Raw genomic sequence first — 18,839 nt, 5'->3', positions numbered from 1 at the left:
CTTCTGGAATAAATGTAAGTTGTTTAAAGAAGGATAACATAACTCTAGTAACACAAGCATGCTCAATCTATTCTCTCTGTGAATCTTTATCTGTAGCCTACAATGATTACTGTGTGTAGGATGGTAGACTGAAGGCAAAAATTAGACTACACTGTCTGGCTTTTACCAAGGCTATTAAAAACTGCTTCATTTTTTTTCCTTCACTAACGCAACATCAGCTCAATATAAAGTTCCTCTCAAAGGAATCAACTGCTTTCATAAACTTTAGTATTTGCATTGTGCAAAGCTGGAATAACTTCACACCAGTACCATAATTTGCATGGTTTTGTATTCTGAAATAGCTGACTATGAACCACCAGTTTCACTTTGCACCAGAAAACTAGGCACAAAAAATAGCTGCAAATCTCCACACTAAGACAGACAGTCTTCTGTAGAACTGGAAGATCTGGCAAGATGAACAGGCAAAAGCAACCACTTGCTAATCTAAAATGTAAGCTTCACATAAGATATTTTCAAGGTTCCACACACAAGAATGTCCACTCTTTCAAGAAAAAAATACAAAAAAAAAAAATCACAAATTAACACTGTAGTGTCCGTCTTCAAAACCTTTATCTCTTCAATACAAAATGCATAAAGACATTTAACACCAAACTTGCCTACTTCAGATGCCAGAAAATGAAAATACAGCCTGCTTTATAATGCAGTGGGGCTGATGGCACTCAGCATAGGGCATGCTGTCCTCCTACTCTCCCATCCCTCCTGCACCTCATGTGTTAAAACTCTAGCCTGCGATAAAGCAACCTACAGGAGGGAAAAAAACATTTCATTTTTATCTCACTACAGAGAGTAAGCTCTTGGAGGGCTGATGCTATTTTTTTATTAATATCAGCAACAATCTGTAAGTACTATCAAGGAGTGTGGAACTGCAGTATCTGTGCGATACAAGAGCAGAGGACTCTTTCCTGAGAAATAGGCATAGCTCCTTCAAAACAGAGACCTATATAACCATTAAGACAGGCTGACTTCTTCATACCCAGCTAATTAATGGCACAGCTTTTTCCACCTCCACTCTTCAGTAAGCTATCAGCAATACCTCAACTTGGCCATTTACATTTACAAAATACTGGACCTTTTTTTCCCCCCCAGCCCTGCAGAAAGAGACAGTTTGCCAGAGGGATTCTCTAATTTCAGTTTAGAGGATGGGCAAATCCTGGGTCACGCTTGAAAGTACTCCTTCAGCAAAAGAGCCTCAAGTACTTTCAGGGAACACTACTGAGGCAAAAGACACTGTTTTTCAAAGACATCAGTTTCATATCAAGTGGCATAACATGAAGAACAGCTTTGTGGAGACATCCTTCATCCTCAAGTACATATGTGCTTCTGCATCACAAGAACATACATGCAAAGGATTAATTCTGCCTGGATCTTCTGACACATCCTACAAACAGCATTTTTAGAAAGTATCACGAAGATTAGCATTTATGTATGGGATAGATCAAACTTAATTCTTAGATTCACTAAGACAATATGAATTCAGTGGAGTTATACAGCTGTTATGACATTTAACTCATGCCAGCTTTGACCAGATACACATGTACATTCTGTAACAGTAAAACTGAGAACTAGAGAGAATACAAAAAGTTGAGCCTGAGTATTAGTGTGAATAGCTTAAATGAATTAAGAACATGATGGAAAAAATAATTTCATAATACAGACATCTGAATCCTGTTCTTATAGTCTAGTAGCTGCCTAAAAACAGTAAAAAACTCATTTAAAATAAGGCACAGATACTAATGACAGTGTTTAATACTGTATTATTGATGCTGTCAAAATACAACTTTTGGCAGTTAAAGAATGCATTACTTTATTAGATATTCCTCAATAATGATTCTCAAGTCCATCTTACCTTGCCTCTAAAACAAAAGCACTGTCCACAGGCTAGGATTTGGGAACTCTCTGGCCACATAAAGAATTCATTATAAGCCCACATATCTAAATCTACATTCAAGCTAGATTTTTAAATACTGGAGTAGCCCTTTAATCAATTACAACTATGCTTCCTTATATTATCTGAAATAAAGGGCCACAAATTATTTTGTCCATTACAAAAAGAAAAAAAAAAAAAAAAAAGAAGATCTGTTTCCATAAAAGACATTCTCCTTGAGGAATAATCTAAGAGTTTCAGCAACTGCCACCCAAATGATGAATGCTAGACTTTGTTACTTTTACATTTAAGTGTTCAACAGAACAGTAAAATAATACAAGAATGTTGTCATACTATAGTTCCTTTAGATTTTTAATTGATAGTAAGAACATGTGAAAAGTCCTATCTTTAAACTTTTTGAGCATGAAGTATCTCTAATGATTCACAACAATTCTAGCAAAAAGATTGGCTATGTGCATGTCTCCAAATTGTCCCACAAAGTTTGCAGTTTTGGGATGCCCCAAAAACTCTTTGCAATTGACTGTCCTAGGAAATGCAAAACCTTTGGTGGCTTGCAGAACAGTCAAATAACTAATAGCACCAAATTCTGATGACAGCTTTCTAGTTGGTCTTCAGAAGTCAGCAACAATGATACATAAACTGTATACAAAACTAAGCAATAGGAGGCCTGGAGTTATTGACCACTACAGGAGTTTAAAATTCATATATTTAACCTGTAAAGCAAAAATCACTTGTGGCTATCAAAAGACTTTTCTCCTGCATGTCAATAAAAGTGCACATACTTAATGCTAGGTATGAGAACAACCCTTGCAAGTACTTATTTTTGAGGAAGTAGTCTATTTGGTCATACATGCTATACATGTATACTTTTAAGTGAAGACCTGGCACTTCATAAGTTTTCATTGAAAAAACATGCTTCCTAATTATAAAAATTAAAAAGGCAACAACAAGCCTAAGATTAAGACTCCCTCACAGCTATTAAGATACAGCTCTTAAATTAAAATAGAACAGCATATCAATATGACAGTAAAAATTTATAGCTGTATTCTCAATGCTGTTGTTGGTACAAATTTGCCGTCATTGATCAGGTCAGAACTTGATCAATTCTGCAAAAGCTCTTTGTCAGTTTCTTAAAGGAGGTAGTATAAAAAGGATGTGATTTGAATAACATGGCCTCACCTGGCTGTAAACATTTCAAACGAGACATAAATATCTGTGATAAGAATTGTGGAAGAGATTATTCTAGAAATTGTTTCTTTTTGAACTTGAAAAGAAAAAACAGTAGATATATTTAATATATTTACTTATTTGCATGTAGTTTGAATGATACAGAACAAGATTACTGTGTTAGAAATCCACATACAATATAAAAACATTTGCTAGACATAAATTCACCATTCTGCTGACATTTGCAACAACTGTTTATACAAGTTTTACTTCAGAAATTTATAATATTTTTCATACATGAATCTTTGTATATGTGCAATGTTTCATTAACTACACATTGTGAAACCCTGATTCTTGTAGTTTTTCATCACAATCTGAACATAATAGCTATTTGCATCTTAATACATTGGCTTTTTGAAACACTAGTAATTAAGGCATCTTTGCTGTATAGTTTCTCAATAGTGCAAACAAAAACTGTCTTTAACAATTTGATTAAAACATAGAAGTAACTGAATATCCCAAAGTTTTTTGTATTTTTTAATGTAATTGGAAGATAGTTGTGCATTTTGGAGTTCTCTTGTGAAAGGGACATTTAAAAGCTCTTAATGCTGATTTTTGTTGGATTTTTGTTTTTGTTGGTTCCTTGTAACTGGTTCTGCTGTCTTGTCTTCATGACAGTGTAGTTCATCTTTTATGCGATGATGTTGTAAAATACAGTAGCATTTAAAGGAACACCTAATAACTGAGCAAATCCCAAATGCAGCAAAGGCATACAGTTTTCATAGTGCACTTTCACCTCACTGAAGTAAAAGTTGCTCCTACTAGACATTTTTCCACTTCAATGTGAAGTAGATTGTTAGGGTTTTGTTAGTGGTTTCATTAAACAGCTTGACAGTTCAATTCTCCTCTGCCAGTATTTCTCAAAAGGCTTTCAGCACATATTTCAGGGATACTTTAGGGGATTTTTCACCACATAAGCACACTGTTTCATCATCATGTCAGTGTAGCTGCAATAAATAAGCATTTACATCCTAGAAGAAAAAAAAAGAGAAAGGGTTTGTCACATTACTTATAGCTCTAACATCGACTCAATGTCTGAAGAAGGGCAACCAATCAGGACCATAACACAAGAATAATAATATTTGCCCAATTTCAGAACATGATATCATCATGATTACTTTCAATTAATGCTTTCAGTGACATCTCTTTATGTACTCTTTATATACTAAAAAGCCTGCAAGAGTAGGATTAGTTTTCAAAGCCATCAATCTAGTCTGTTATTCCTCTGCTCCCTGCATGAGCAGGCAAGATCATCATCACCATATGACCATGTAGTTAGAACGTGTTATGTATGATATTCCTTAACCCAACCACTCCAACATTCTTGTACTACTTTTGCTCTGGCTTGCTCAGGTGACTTAGGTCACAATCTATCCTGATATACATTAAGAAGCCAGCAAATAAACATAAAGGGAACCTGGAGAAACAAACTGACGCTACCCTATAGCTGCTATTCCGATCTAGCAAAAGAACTAGGCAGTCTAAAATACATGCTCTCATAGCTCTACCAAGCTGGGGGTCAGAACTCAGTTCTTCTGCATCTCTGCTGACTGAAATGCTGCAAGAAATTTGCAATTGTTCTTGGAAGCACAACAAAATTGAAGTCGCAAATGCACAGCAGTCCCAGAAAAAAAAGGAGTTTACTTGTTTGATGCATCAAAGTGATCAATTCTGTAGGCATAGAATTATAGATTCCTCAAGACCCCCTAAGAACTAAAAGGTGCAATTTTAAAGTTCTCTTCAAGTTCAATCAAATCCTGCACACAACCAAGTTGTCTGCTGTAACTTCTCTCTCGCTGTCTACCTTCGTCAGGTCCCTCCACCTGGAGAGGTTTCTATCTAGTGCAACTTTTGGTGCCCAATCTCAGAAAGACATCTGTATAGAGATGAGCACAAACAGCAAAACATGCATCTAACAGACACCCTCATTATGTTACTGATACCACAACCTACTGAGATATGCAAGCAGGCATTCGTCTCAGACAGGCTCTTTTGCTCTCCACAAACTCATCATTTTCTAAGCATTAGGTCAGCAGCAGGCTTTAGAATTCAGTATGTAGTCACTTGTTCCTGACACCTGATATACAAACACCAATGATCGTTCCTGGGCTAAGATTCTCCATTCTGCATTAAACTTGCAACAATGGGTATGACAGATCTAAGAGAAAACATCTGTCCCTTCCACAGTCTACCTACTCAATTGAGCCCTTCTTCACATCAATTTTAAGGCTCATTACTATTAGCTACTTTGTTATTAAAGAGATGCTTCCTCTGTAAAGGTAAGAAAAAAGAAAAATTATTATAATTCCAAATCACACAACTATCATAGGGAATCAACTCCAGACTTCTGTAAAAATCATGCAATACCCTTGAGCATTATCAGTAACTAAAGTATTTCAGTCCAACCACAGTTTAGCATAAGTAAAACAAGAGGAATACTGTAAATGATACAACCATGTTTATTACTGAACACATCAGAACTGGATTACCTTAGCTATATTACCAGTATATCCTGGAACCAGAGTAAGATGATTCTCCTGTTCCCACAAAACACTTAGCTGTTGTTTTAAAATATGAATATTTCTGAAAGAGAATGAACATCACGTTATAATATAGGGAATACATTCCAGTAGTCTCTTCTACTAAAATGAATTATTAATACTGCATACAGACTTAGCCTATACAACAGATATTGCCCCAAAAGTGGAAAATATTTGATTCTTCTACAGCATTTGTACAATCCCTGATATGACTATGTCTTACATGTATTAAAACAGTAGCAAAAAACCCAAAACCAGTGACTTGACTATCCTTAAAGTACTTTTAAGCTTTAACTTTAAAATTAGTTTTGCCTTTAGTAGGCAAGTTGTGCACCTACTGATCAAAACATTGAGATGAAATAAGTACATACATTTAAATATTTCCCAACACTATACTCACCCATCTTCTGCCTTTTCTGTATGTGCAGATAGGTCTGACCACCATCTTTTAATGACAGCCTGAAGCCAGTTTAAACCAACTATCACGTATCTGTAACAACACATTATACACATTATGCATTTCACCCTCCCTGCACATCATCTACAGGCCAGATAAAGCATTGAGATTACTTTGTAAGCAATTTAGAAAGCAACACATTTTCTATTCTGGAAGAAGAAAAATCTAGACAAATTGTTAAGTTTAAATACTTGCTTACACTTGCAATTTTTAAGTGGTAAACTGAAGTTCTTGTCGAAAAAGTAGAGGAAAACTCTGCCCTGATTTCATGTTATAAAGAACACTAAAACCTCAGTGCTGTTCTTTTTTACTGTTTAGAATAAATAAATCTGTGTAAGCACAAAGCCAGTCCTCTCCCCCAAGTCCCTAACATAGCAGAAAAGAATTTCTGCATTGCTTTTGGTAAAGTATAAAGGTTCAAAGGAAAGCTTCCATTCCGGAGCTCTCTCATTTCCTGAGAAAAGCAGAGTTAGTTAGGAGAAGGGGCAGAGGGAACAAGAATCAGAGGATTAAAAACCATTGATTTCCAGGGCTCTGCACAGCCAGGAAGTAATAATGCTTTAAAAACATCCCAAGCTGATACTTACTCTTCGTATTTGCTTTTAAGCAGAGATTTCACTAAAGGCAAAAGATCTACACAGCAGCCAACTGAAACATATGGTTTTTCTTCCTGTAAACTTAAAAAACAAGATGTTTTGTAAGTGCTTGAACTTCAGTGTGCCTATAAGTAGATTCTAATTCCCCACTTTTTTCTGTTTGTACCTGTTTGTAAGCACAGGAAGGCAGTCTACTACTACTCCAAGATCCTGTATCCTAGAAACATTAAGAATAAAATGTTACTAGTAGATCCTACTACTAGTAGTAGAAGTATATGCTTCCACTATGATTGAAAAAGTGTAACTAAGTCACAACATTTATGGAACTATGAAAAATACTGTGGCATATTTGAGATTGCTATCATTTTAAGGTTATAAAAGAGGAGACATATTTTACCTCACTAAGTAGGCTACCAGTTCACTTATACTTCTCCTTCTCCAAAAGGTTAAAGCTACGTTTAGTCTCAGATTCCTGCTGAAAAGAACTTGAGCCATAGTTTCGTGGTCCTGAGAAACCTGCATATTTTTAAAAATATAAGAAGTTGTCACAAGTTAAGTAGCCAGCAATAAAACAATAAGCTACTTTATAATCTACCTGTATGTTGATGAATCTGTTTTAGAAATTTATCTAAGAATAGACTTAAATTTCCCTTAAAAGAGGGCACAAAAATATTAGATCTACTTTGCACAAAAGCTGCAAGAATAAAATTTGTGCCTCTTTACCTCCTAAGACAGGTATCATCAACTTGTAAATGTCACCAACTCTTAGAACTATTTACTTAGGTGATTATTAATTTTGACACAATTTATATACCAGTAATAACATGTATTATTCCGAACTCCAACAGAAATGGTTCATTTCTGAAAAAGCTTGTTCTCTGAATGAAGTTCATGCATTTTAATTAATTAGACCTTGGATTGGAATGAACACTGCAGAGCCACACACATCTCTCAAACCAGTTAAATAGTCATTTGTGGCCAGAGGCCAGTGATCTGGTCTTTAGCTTCTCAGAAAATGAATCTTCCCCTGTCTTTATTTCTTTACCCTACCTCTTTATTGTAGCTACTCTGCTCTTTTCTTGAAACCATCAAATTAAACAGGGCAGAAGTGCCACAGATTGAGCCTTTGGCCCACTGGCCTCTCTCCTCATGTCAGCCCACATTGACAGCATCATGACAACACAGCATGGGGACACTTATCTTCCTTGCCATGCCTCACCTTAAACACATGCAAGCCTCAATCAGTAACAAACAGCCACTGTGACAGAAGTGCAAACTTCAACATTAAGGGCTTTAAATGGCCTTCATTCTCACAAAATCCATTTCATTTAAGTATCTGACCTTTTAGTCAGTTTCAGAAGCCCTGCAAGCATCCACTATGTTTCCTCAACAAATCCTAACAAGAAATAAAGCTCATCCTAACACTTAAGTTAGTTTTGCACACAAAGTGGATACTCCTATTGAACATTGCCCTAATCTACCTCACCAGTCTATTCTCATTGATATGCTAGCATTTTTACATCTCTGTAAACACAGATATGGACATGTGTCCTGCCAGTTCATGAAACCTAAGCAGGCCAAAACAATGTTCTCTTTTGGTACAATTTTAACCCACTCAAGTCTGGCAGATCTGAGCTTCTGACAACACAAATATGAAGTGGCACAACTATTACTGTTGACAAATGTATCACCATGAAATGACAGACTGTAAATCACAAGACCTGATATTGGAATTGAAGGAAATTAATCCAAACGAAGGAAACTTTCACAGCTAATTACCAGGAACACTTTTTAAACCGTACCCACCTCTGAAAAAAATGCGCTGTATTTGGATGAGGGGCCTTCTGTTTGAGATGAGCCAGAGTCACTGGAATTCAGCAGGTGTGTACGACTGTTCTGAAGTTTTGCTGGCAGATTCCCTGCACAAGCCAGTTCATTTTCTTTATTTGCCATGTCACGGCCCCTAGATTTAGGGTACAGTTTATTTCTGTAACAAGGCTTTGGAGTATAACAATGAACTTTCCTTTTACAATATACCACTTTGAAAAGAGAGAGGGGACTGGTCACCGTTTTTCCAACTGTTACTCTGCAATAATAAAGCATTATTTTAGTGAAGGTTGATCCAAACCAATTCAATTGCATTATCACGTTTATTTATATATGTATGTACATAATTATGAATTCAGCAGTCAGCTTTCACGTTATTGAAAACATTTTTCCCCAATATATATCTTAATGACACTTGGGTTATCAGAAGACAAGCCACCAATATTCTTGTCTGTTTTTATTAATACAGAAACTCACTACTACAGATGAAAACACAAGAGCCAAGAACTGTCATTACAATCAAGACCTATCATCCATTTGTTCTGGTGCTGTAAGCAATTTCAACTGCACCTTCCCCCCTACCTCTGTCACTTTAAACTCAGATATCACACAGCACAGCTCTCCTACCTGTTTGTGTATGAAGCCAGCTGTTTTTGAGATTTCTTACCCTGGGAGAACGGAAACAGAGGGGAAAAAAAAAAAACTATTACTACAAAGGGTCAAAAACTCCTGCTTATGCTACTTAGCATTAATGGTAACATTTACATTGTGTGCATCAGCAAGACAATGTTACAATCTTTTTTTTTTCAACACTGGTCCTAAAATGCTAATTTTGATACAAAATTTCAATAAAGAGAAGATACTGACATCTTCACCACAGTTAGAAGAGGTCTTACAGTAAGTTTGTCAGTCTAGTGCTTCCTCTGTACTCCACTGTCTTACTCTTCAGCCACTAACACAGGTATGAGGTTGTAAAAACTACTTTTGAGTAGCAAGAATCCAGTGAAAATCTACATGTTACCAACATGGTAGATAAAGCTGTAAGATCATATGACAGATCCATTTCAATGAAAGTATTTCACCTACTCCACCTCTCACTTGTGCCATGCAGCTCTCTTGGCAAGAAAGAACTTTTTAATGAAAACATTCCTGTATTGAAACATTTCTGGCTAGATTGCAGAAAAGCAGCCATGAGTAAGACTGCATCAGTACCTACTGCTCACAGGGATGATATGATGCACTGATCTGTGCAGCCGCTGCCCGTATCTATTATAACACACAGTTTTCATAATATAACTGCTGCTCAACTTAGAGGTTCTATTGCACATCCAAACATCAAAAGTTTAGTAGTGCTGTGCTTCTAGATTTAGACTGCTCAGAACTATGAGCTTTAAATCTTTATTTCACATTTCTCAGAGGACATTAAACAACACAAACAACAAAAACAGCTTACCTCCTTCATGATCTTTTTAGTGGAAGAAGAGATTCTTTTTCTGGGGAGATCAATGGAATGACCTTCAATATGCAATGCTTTCTGTTTTTTAACATTGTGAGCTTCAGATGCCATAATCTCTCAAATCCCTGTTCTCAAGGGAAAGATATTTATTTGTATTTTCTAAAACGTTCTGTCAGCTTTTTTCAAATGCAGCTTGCAATACTAGAATTCAACTATTTGCAAGATCTTCCATCCTATATATAACCCAACATATCATCCTTTTGCAAATGTTAGGCTGGAGGTCTTATTATTAACATATTGAGAATTTCAAAAATCACTGTTTAGCTTTCAAAAAAGAGGAAACAAAACCAAAATCACTCCAAGAAACAGAGGCAGAGGTATTTTTTTCACTAGTTTCTACACCTGCACTGAGGGGTGCCATACAAACAAGAATTCAAGTAAAGAATAGGGCAATTTGTGAGACCCTTTCCTCACATTATGAATTTTATTTGCTGCCTAGAGAAAAATAATTGGTTTCACATCTGTTTCCAAGTGTGAAAGGCAGCTAAAAAACTGATTTTTTTTTTTCCAGGAAGAAGCCAAACTTCATCAAAATAACAAAGGCTGGGAAAAAAAAGAAGATCTTCCCCTTAGCTTATTGGCAAATGTATAACGCCCTCCCCCCCCACATTTTTGTCAAAGCAGTACTTTAGCTATTTTTCATACTAAAACCCACTTTATCTTATGTCTAAAATCCCTTGTTTTGAAGTATGCAAATATTTCTGTAAGAATCACCACAAAGATTGAGACAGTTGTACATATGGTTTTGCATCCTTTGTAACTGATCAGAAGATTCATTGCTTGAGACTCATTTCAACTACTACATTATCATGGAGGCACTATTCTTGAAGTGTTTTCGCAAGACATCCTATGTTACTTATAAGACAATCACTTGCTCCAATATTCTGCTTTTTCTCCTAAAAGGTAAAACTCTGGTCTCAACATGAGTGCTCCAATCTCTTCCCTCTATCTTTAGCAGCAGCCCTTTTACTCTATGTAGCAGATTTACCCTACATTAAGAACTTCAGCATTTAAAAGACTAAGACACTAAGCACTGAATAAGCCAGATGGGAAACAGCTTATTAGCCATGAAGACCCATGCAGTAGCTAAAGGCCATCAAATAAAACAAGCAGGTGGCAGGCCTAAAACAAGACAGATGCTGTTCAGATTCAGGCACATTAAAATCAGTGTTGTAGGGTATAGTGGAAGACAAAAAAAAAAATTCAAATGTTTTGGTATTCTTTAGAACTGGATCACAACTAAAGAATTTCACTTGAGATGTCTCTCCAAAAAATGGAGCATTTACTGACAGAATCCCTTATCCTGTAAGATGGGAACATGGAGCCCTCAGACTACAGCAAGAACTGCAAACGGCATCATTATTTAGGGCAATATTTTTAACAGCTGGTAGCAAATATTTTTCCAGATGTAATTCTGGCTTAAGACTGGTTCATTAACTTAATTTTTTCACACTATGAGACAGTGATGAAGACTTATCACTTTGCTAGCTCTCCACACTTCCTAGTTCTTCCACACAGGCTGGTAAATAAACTTTCCCCTGAAGTTTAGGAAAAAAACCTCACAAAACCTCACACCTTTTCCTCTGCTTATCAGTTAAAACCATTATTTGGACTCAAAACGGGCTGTATATTAAAATTTGAACTTGGAGCGCAACACAAAAGCATATGCTGATCAACTGGACTTTTGAAGAAAAACAACAATACTAAAATCCAAACAAATCCATCCTTTTATTCAGGTCAGTGATGAAGAGGACTTGGAAAAAAAAATCTTGATTTTTTTTTTCCTTCTATCCACTGTTTGAGAACAATACTGATGGGAAAGCAATAAAATAAAATAATATAGGGGACAGCCTCCAACCACCAGAGTTAAAATCCACAGTCACCTCATCAGATGCTAAGAAAATCGCTAACCTCTGTTGCTGAAGAATACTTTTTGTGACTACTCCCATAATATCAGCTTACAATTCTTCATGCCCAACAGTGATTGTTCCTTATTTTTCCTTGTTTAATAAATGACCTCAATCTACCCTCATCTTTCACACTAAGCAATACACAAGAATCTGATCATCAAAATAAATGACAGCACCATGGAACTAGAATACTTTTTGCTTAAAATAAGTGTAAAATATTAGAAGGCTAGAAAGAAATCTTACCAAGGAAATTCAATTAGCGTTATCAGTTTTTGATATTGGGCTCTAAAGAGCATCTAACATCTCAAAATACCTGAACTGGTGAGAGAGGATGAAAGGAAGTTCCTTACAAAAAGTTACATGTGTTCAGGGGAAAAACTAAGATAATTTTGCACTCTGAAAAATCAGACATAAGAATATATTGTTCCCCAGCCTCTCAGCTGAAACAGAATGAAACAACAGAACTATCAATTCTTTCCTTAAAGACTGGTAAAAGAAACTCAAAAGGTCAAAAGATGATCAGACATAAAGGAAAATCTGATGAAGCAAAGTAAAAATATTTTTGTATGACTTCACTGTCCAACAGTTTAGAGAGGCTTCCATAGTTTAACCCATTGAGGGTCTCTTATTATGCAGAAGTAGCAGTGAACATTTAAGCAGTAATGAAACAGCTGTGTTTTTAGCCAAAGTGCAGAATCTCTTCTTTGGAGCTGACAAAGTGCCTAAAGAAAACACAGTCAATATTTAAAGAGCCCTAAGGAAGATCCAGACTGACATCTCTGTTGCGCTAATTAGTAAACAACGTCATTAAGAATAGATTTAGTGGACACAAACAAATAATATAATGGCAAAGATTCAGCCTGGCTGTCACTAAGGCAACACAGCCTAGAAAAGAGAAGGCTCCAGGGTGACCTCACTGTGGCCTTCCAGTATCTGAAGGGGCTACCAGAGAGCTGGAGAGGGACTTTTTGCCAGGGCATGTGTCATAGACCAAAGGGTAATAGATTTACTCTGATAAAGGCTAGGTTTAGTTTGGATATTAGGGCAAAATTCTTTACTGAGAGGGCAGTAAGGCACTGCAACACATTTCCTAGAGAAATGGTTGATGCCTTGTCCCTGGAAGTGTTCAAGGCCAAGTTAGATGGGGCTTTGAGCAGTCTAGTCTAGTGGAAGGTGTCCCTTCCTTCCCATGGCAGGGAAATTGGAACTAGAAGATCTTTAAGGTCCGTTCTAACCCAAAATATTCTATGATTCTATGAAGTCCCCCTCCGCAAAAATTAAAGGAATCTATAAAGACTATGGGGTAGCACAACATGGATAAAGGGCAACAAAATTATAGACTCTATTTGAGTTTCCAAGTCCCTCACTTAAATCTTGAGGAAACTAAGCAACCAAGTGAAAAAAGAGAAAGCTCTTGCATGCACAAGTATCTCAGGAACAGTCAAACTGTCTAAGAGGTTTCCAGACTGCAGAAAACCACCTCCAGATCCCTGGGGAAAACCTGCATTGGTTTATGCTGTTCAATATATTCATAAATTATTCACAAAAGGGGATGGAGACTGTTGTCAATACAAGGTTGTACCAGTGAAGATAAGGGCCAGCTGAAGAACTGGAGAAGGACTGTCATGTATAATAAGCAGAAGCAATGATCAGTATAGATCAACAGATCAATATAAAGCAAAGCCTATGTATCTCCAAGTAGGAAAAAAATCTGGGTTTCTACTGGAATCTCAGTCTGAGGTAGTAACTGCCACCCACAACAACATCTGGATATAGAACAGTTTATTTTAGATCAGTTGCACTGTTCAGTGCTCCATAAGGATCAATAAATAGAAAAAATAAAGAGAACACTATTGTAACAGTGCACAGAACTAATTTGTGCCTGTATTTCAAATAATGAGAGCAGAGTTAGTTACCTTTCTTTGCAAAACCAACCCAACCTAAAAAGTCAAAAAAACTTCTGAATAAAGTAAAAAACAGCTCAGACAAAGCCAAGTTAAAAATACATAGAACACCTTTCATATAACCATCAACTGATTAGATCAGCCTCTTCAGTCTGGAGAAGAGGCTACTTATAGCCAACAGTGGAAGTAAGACAAAGGCCAACAAAATGAATGGCTTGGAGAAATTGCAAAGAGATTGTGCCCTCTCTTGCCCAATATAGTGAAGGGTCAAAATACAATAGCTGAAGATTGGATCAAAACTAACAAGGGTAAGCTGTGTTCAAATTATAATCAACCTGAACCTGCCATAGAATGTTGTGGACCCAAATGTTTCATATGGGTTCTAGGACAGACTGCAAATACATTAAAGCAAAAGAAACTGACTGAAAGCAATTAAATTCAGATACATAACCCACCTAGTCCAGACAGAACAGAACACAAGCAGAAGAATCTGGTATATACAGACCTAACAGTGCTATAATAAACTTAGTCAATATCTTAAGAAACCAGCTTCGAAAGGCTTAGTAACACCTAGGAAAATGCTTGCTAGCCAGCAATTAAAAAGATGAATGCTACAGGATGAAAGGCACTTTACATGGCTCTTCACATCTTTGATTTCCTATTTGCTGTCAGATATTATCTAGGGATAGCTAATTAGACACTACAACCCCTGTAATTTTGGGATATATACAGAGGGTTCTTAAACGGGCATTAGACAGTAATTTGTAGAGTCAATCTATACCTTAATGTCTAATTTCTGACTTTTCCCTTGTGGTGAGGGCAGCTAGTTGTACCTGATCACGACAATCTGCTATACAATCTCATTGAGGCCAATGCATTTCCCTCACTTTAAAAAACTTTCAAAATTAAACTGAGGATAGAATGCATGTCCCTTCAGCTCTGTCTTGGTCCATTTTACAATCCTAAGCTGTTTTACAACTGAACAAGGTAGACTGCAAATCTGAACAGAGATGTAAGGTTTCAGTAGGATGACAGAATCAAATTCCACCAATTTCCCCTATACCGTGGGTGATTTCTCACAGCAGACAACAACCTTCCCTTCTCCCACTTTTATTCTCTTCAATCTTCAGTAACCAGAAGGAATAAAGTAATAGCAGCTATGCCTCCTGAGAAGAAGCTAGTTTGTCCCCAAAACCAAGAGACAGTGCCTGTGCAAACTTTTCCTGATGGTTCTACTGGTATTTTCTATCTCTGATCTCTCCCAGATGCAGTAAAACTCTTTAGGTCATACCAGAATTAGGCAAAGAAAGTCAGCACTAACAGGCTTTCAAGTGCATATCTACCAAAGGCAAGTATTAACAACTCTGCCACTCCCTCCCATGTCCTAAGTTCTGGGCACGGCCCCCAAAGAGGGACAAACTCTCCTTGGCATGTTATGTAATGTACATGAGCATTAACATAATATTATTTTCTTACAGAACACAGGCTGGACTGATTTGCATGGCAGCAAGGAAAATGTCAAATAGATATCTTAAGCCATCACCAATACCCTTTAAAACATTCTTCCATCCTATTCCTTGTCTAAATTCTTAATAGCTACTTTTTCCTGCAGAATTCCATGTGCACCAGCTGTGGCAAATGCTCCTGTGATTCTCTTCCACCCCACAGTAACCTAAGTGCAAGTTCAGGGATGACAATATTAAACTCAGATGAAAGAGCTAATTAACTGTTACTCCCAAGGAGAGCACATGCTTTGAAAGCATTCCAAATAGGTATGCATCAGGGAAGCAGTACTGGCCAACTCATTTTACTGGCCATTATTAGATCTACAATGGTCACAAGGCACTTCCAAGAATGGTTATTTCAAATTTACTTCCAAAAGGGTAACTTGCTTACACACATAAATTAGTACTATCTTATAGTGTAGAAGTGATTTTGTAAGCTTGGCATAACTCCATTTTAGCTCCAATAAATGTTACAAAATCCATCCATCTTTGGTTTAGAAGGCTTCCACATCCTTTGCATATGAAACAGTTCGGTTTCTTCAAACTCCTTTTTTTAGTAATTGATGCACTGATGGTTCACCTGCTGCTAAATACCGAATTTTCTGAAAAAAATGAAGTGGAATTCAAGATTCTAAGGAGTACATCAATACAAAACTTTTCTGCAATGTTATAAAAGGTGTTATATGCCAGCAGAACACAATTTTTTAATGTGATACACCTGTCAGGCCATTTGGTCCATTTTAAAGTTTTCTATGTTGATAAAAACTACAGGAAGTTCACTAAATTTGCAGTAAATAAATCTACTATTTGAACAACTAGTTATAGTAAACTAGCTCATAACTAAGATTTAAGCTCATTTTCCTCTTACATATCGAATTTGTATGTTGCCCACTGTCAGTCATAATGAACCTCCAAAAATAACCACAAGTCACAGTTCATCCAAGTTTAGTGAGGATGAACCCAGGTGTGCATTAGCTCTCCTGGTGGAGATAGCCCAGGATTATAATAAATGAACCTCACTTATATTTTCTACAAATCAAGAACTCAGTTTTCTGCATCTGGAGGTACCATCTACAGATATGTTAAGTTGCCCTAAAGTAACAGCAGCTGCCAGTGGTTAAGTCCTTTCTGAAGTCATCTTTCAATAATGAGAAGACACTTCTACCTGTTGATTTTCAGTTATGAACACTCTGAGAACAATAAGTTTGGAAAAGTTTTAAAACTGAGAAGTGCTATAAAATAAATTTCCACAACACTGAAGCTTCCACAGTAATGTTTTACACAACTCTTTTAGAAACTACCCATGAAATTAAATACAGCAACTTCTTTTATCATTTATTGCTCAATCCAAAGAGTTTAAAAAAACTGCAACAAGAATTTTGAGTTAAAACCCAGAGACAGACATACCTCTCAAGCTCCAAACTTGGTGGAAGCTAAAGATGTACTCACTACATGCCCAACTGGCTGGTGATTACATGTCACACAACTTCCACATGGTCTTTTATGCTCAAATACACTTCTATTATTGATTGTAGTCTGTTTATAGTATTTTAAAAAAACCTTCTTAATCTATAATCAAGCTTCTCATCCTAGGATCTACATACAGTTACTTTTTTAAAAAAGCTGATATTAGATGATGAGATAATATATATGAAATATATATCCTACATAATCATTATCTACAACATTATGAAATATAATGAAAATAAATTTAAAAGAGAAGTCTTGAAAGTGGGCAAATATATATATATTCACACAGCTATAAGAATACAGCATATTAGCATATTGGCATATGCTTTTTAATAGACATACATAAAATACCTTAATAAGAATATTTTTAATACATTATAATGAAATCCCAAGGTTTAAAGTTAAGGAATTCAAATCAATGATAATTTGAGTTCAGTGAAATAACATTAAATAAACTTAAATCAAAACTACATGGACTGTTAATAAGAAATTAAAGTGACATCTTTAGACAAGAACATGTTCTTTCAATCAATCAGCAAGGCCAAAGAGGCACAAACTTGCCTTCTGTTATGCTTTAATTCTACTAAACACGGGAAAACACATATTTTTAATTATTTCCCTGATTACAGCCAGAGAATAAGAGGAAGAAAAAAACAGGGGAACAGGAAAAACAAAAATGATGTTCCAAGAAGAGATGGACGAAAGCTGCTTTTAAGCAAACGGGCTTAACCTCGCTCCAAAGCAGAGCATGTTACAAAAACAGAAACAAAAGATTTCCATCACCACCTAATCTCTCTCTTTAAAAGATCTCCCTATTCAAAACGTCTTTATTTTAAATCTGCATACCAAATCATCCAGCACAACACTGAAAAAATACTTTGAAGACTTTTGAACAAAGTAATTAATGCAGGATCTGATCTTCAAGCACTTAAGGTTCTCCCCCCCTTCCTTCCCCCCTGGAATCTGTCACACCCAAGAAATTAAATCCGTCAGCAGGCCTCACACCCAGCTTGTTGTCCTCCCTTTCGGCAGCACCAGAGCCTTCCCTGCTCTCCTGGCACGTATCGCTCGCTCAGAGCTGAGGCTGCTGGCACCATTTTAGCGGGACCGAAGCGCCAGACCCCGCTCCCGGAGGCGGCGGGCACCGCACACAGCTGTGCCGGGGCGCGGGGCGAGGCCGCCGGGAGCGGCACGGAGCGATCCGCGCCCCGCGCCCCCGCACCGCCCGCGGCCCCGCCGCCGGCCCGCACGCCCGGCGCGACGCGGCGGAGCGAGCGCGGCCCGGCTGCGCTCCCCCGGCGGCGCCGGGCTCCGGACCCCCCCGCGGCACTCACCCGCTGCTCATGTTCGGGGCCGGGCCGGGCGGGCGGAGCGGCGGGAGCGCTACTGCCGGGGCCCGGCGCCCGGAGCCTGCGCCATTCAAACGCCGCCGCGGTGCACGCCGGGCCGCGCGCGCCGCGCCACGCCCCGCCGCGCGCGCCGCGCGGCACCGCGGCGCCCTCTGCCGGCCGCGGCCTCGCGCCCCGCCCCGCCCCGCCCCGCCCCGCCGCGCGCCGCCTGCGTCACTGCGCGGCCGGGAGGGAATGCGGGATGGAGGCTGGAATGCGGGATGGAGGCTGGAATGCGGGATGGAGGCTGGAATGCGGGATGGTGGCTGGAATGCGGGATGGAGGCTGGAATGCGGGATGGAGGCTGGAATGCGGGATGGTGGCTGGAATGCGGGATGGAGGCTGGAATGCGGGATGGTGGCTGGAATGCGGGATGGAGGCTGGAATGCGGGATGGAGGCTGGAATGCGGGATGGTGGCTGGAATGCTGGGTCATCCCCGGTCCTGGGCATCAGCTGGCCGCGGTTATCAGTGCGCGACGCTCGGACTGGCTGAGAAATCCACGGTAGCTGCGCGCTGTGCAGCGTTATCTCAGAGCCGGCTGAGTTGGGAGGG

At 38.2% G+C, this 18,839-nt stretch overlaps 1 protein-coding gene across 4 annotated transcripts in view; it reads right to left on the bottom strand.

Annotated features, from left to right (window-relative positions):
* KATNBL1 (katanin regulatory subunit B1 like 1) overlaps positions 1-18,365 on the bottom strand; it is a 28,743-nt gene extending 10,378 nt beyond the window's left edge. For 2 of the 4 annotated variants that reach the window (XM_056492734.1, XM_056492733.1), the window contains exons 1-9: positions 18,232-18,363; positions 10,046-10,173; positions 9,220-9,260; positions 8,572-8,851; positions 7,163-7,281; positions 6,932-6,982; positions 6,757-6,846; positions 6,113-6,202; positions 5,662-5,755 (exon numbers count right to left, since the gene is read on the bottom strand). In XM_056492734.1, coding sequence (XP_056348709.1) covers positions 5,662-5,755; positions 6,113-6,202; positions 6,757-6,846; positions 6,932-6,982; positions 7,163-7,281; positions 8,572-8,851; positions 9,220-9,260; positions 10,046-10,159 — 879 coding nt within the window. In that variant the 5' untranslated portion in view covers positions 10,160-10,173; positions 18,232-18,363. Of the gene's footprint in view, positions 1-3,231; positions 4,144-5,661; positions 5,756-6,112; positions 6,203-6,756; positions 6,847-6,931; positions 6,983-7,162; positions 7,282-8,571; positions 8,852-9,219; positions 9,261-10,045; positions 10,179-18,231 lie in introns of those variants that run through there. The other 2 variants (XM_056492737.1, XM_056492736.1) reach the window with 2 other exon arrangements.
* Positions 18,366-18,839: the final 474 nt, after the last annotated feature.

The sequence above is a fragment of the Oenanthe melanoleuca genome, chromosome 5 (genome assembly GCF_029582105.1).
Source record: "Oenanthe melanoleuca isolate GR-GAL-2019-014 chromosome 5, OMel1.0, whole genome shotgun sequence".
Classification (NCBI taxonomy): Eukaryota; Metazoa; Chordata; class Aves; order Passeriformes; family Muscicapidae; genus Oenanthe; species Oenanthe melanoleuca.
The sequence above is the reverse complement of the archived record's forward strand: the minus strand, read 5'-3'. Positions and strand labels throughout refer to the sequence as shown.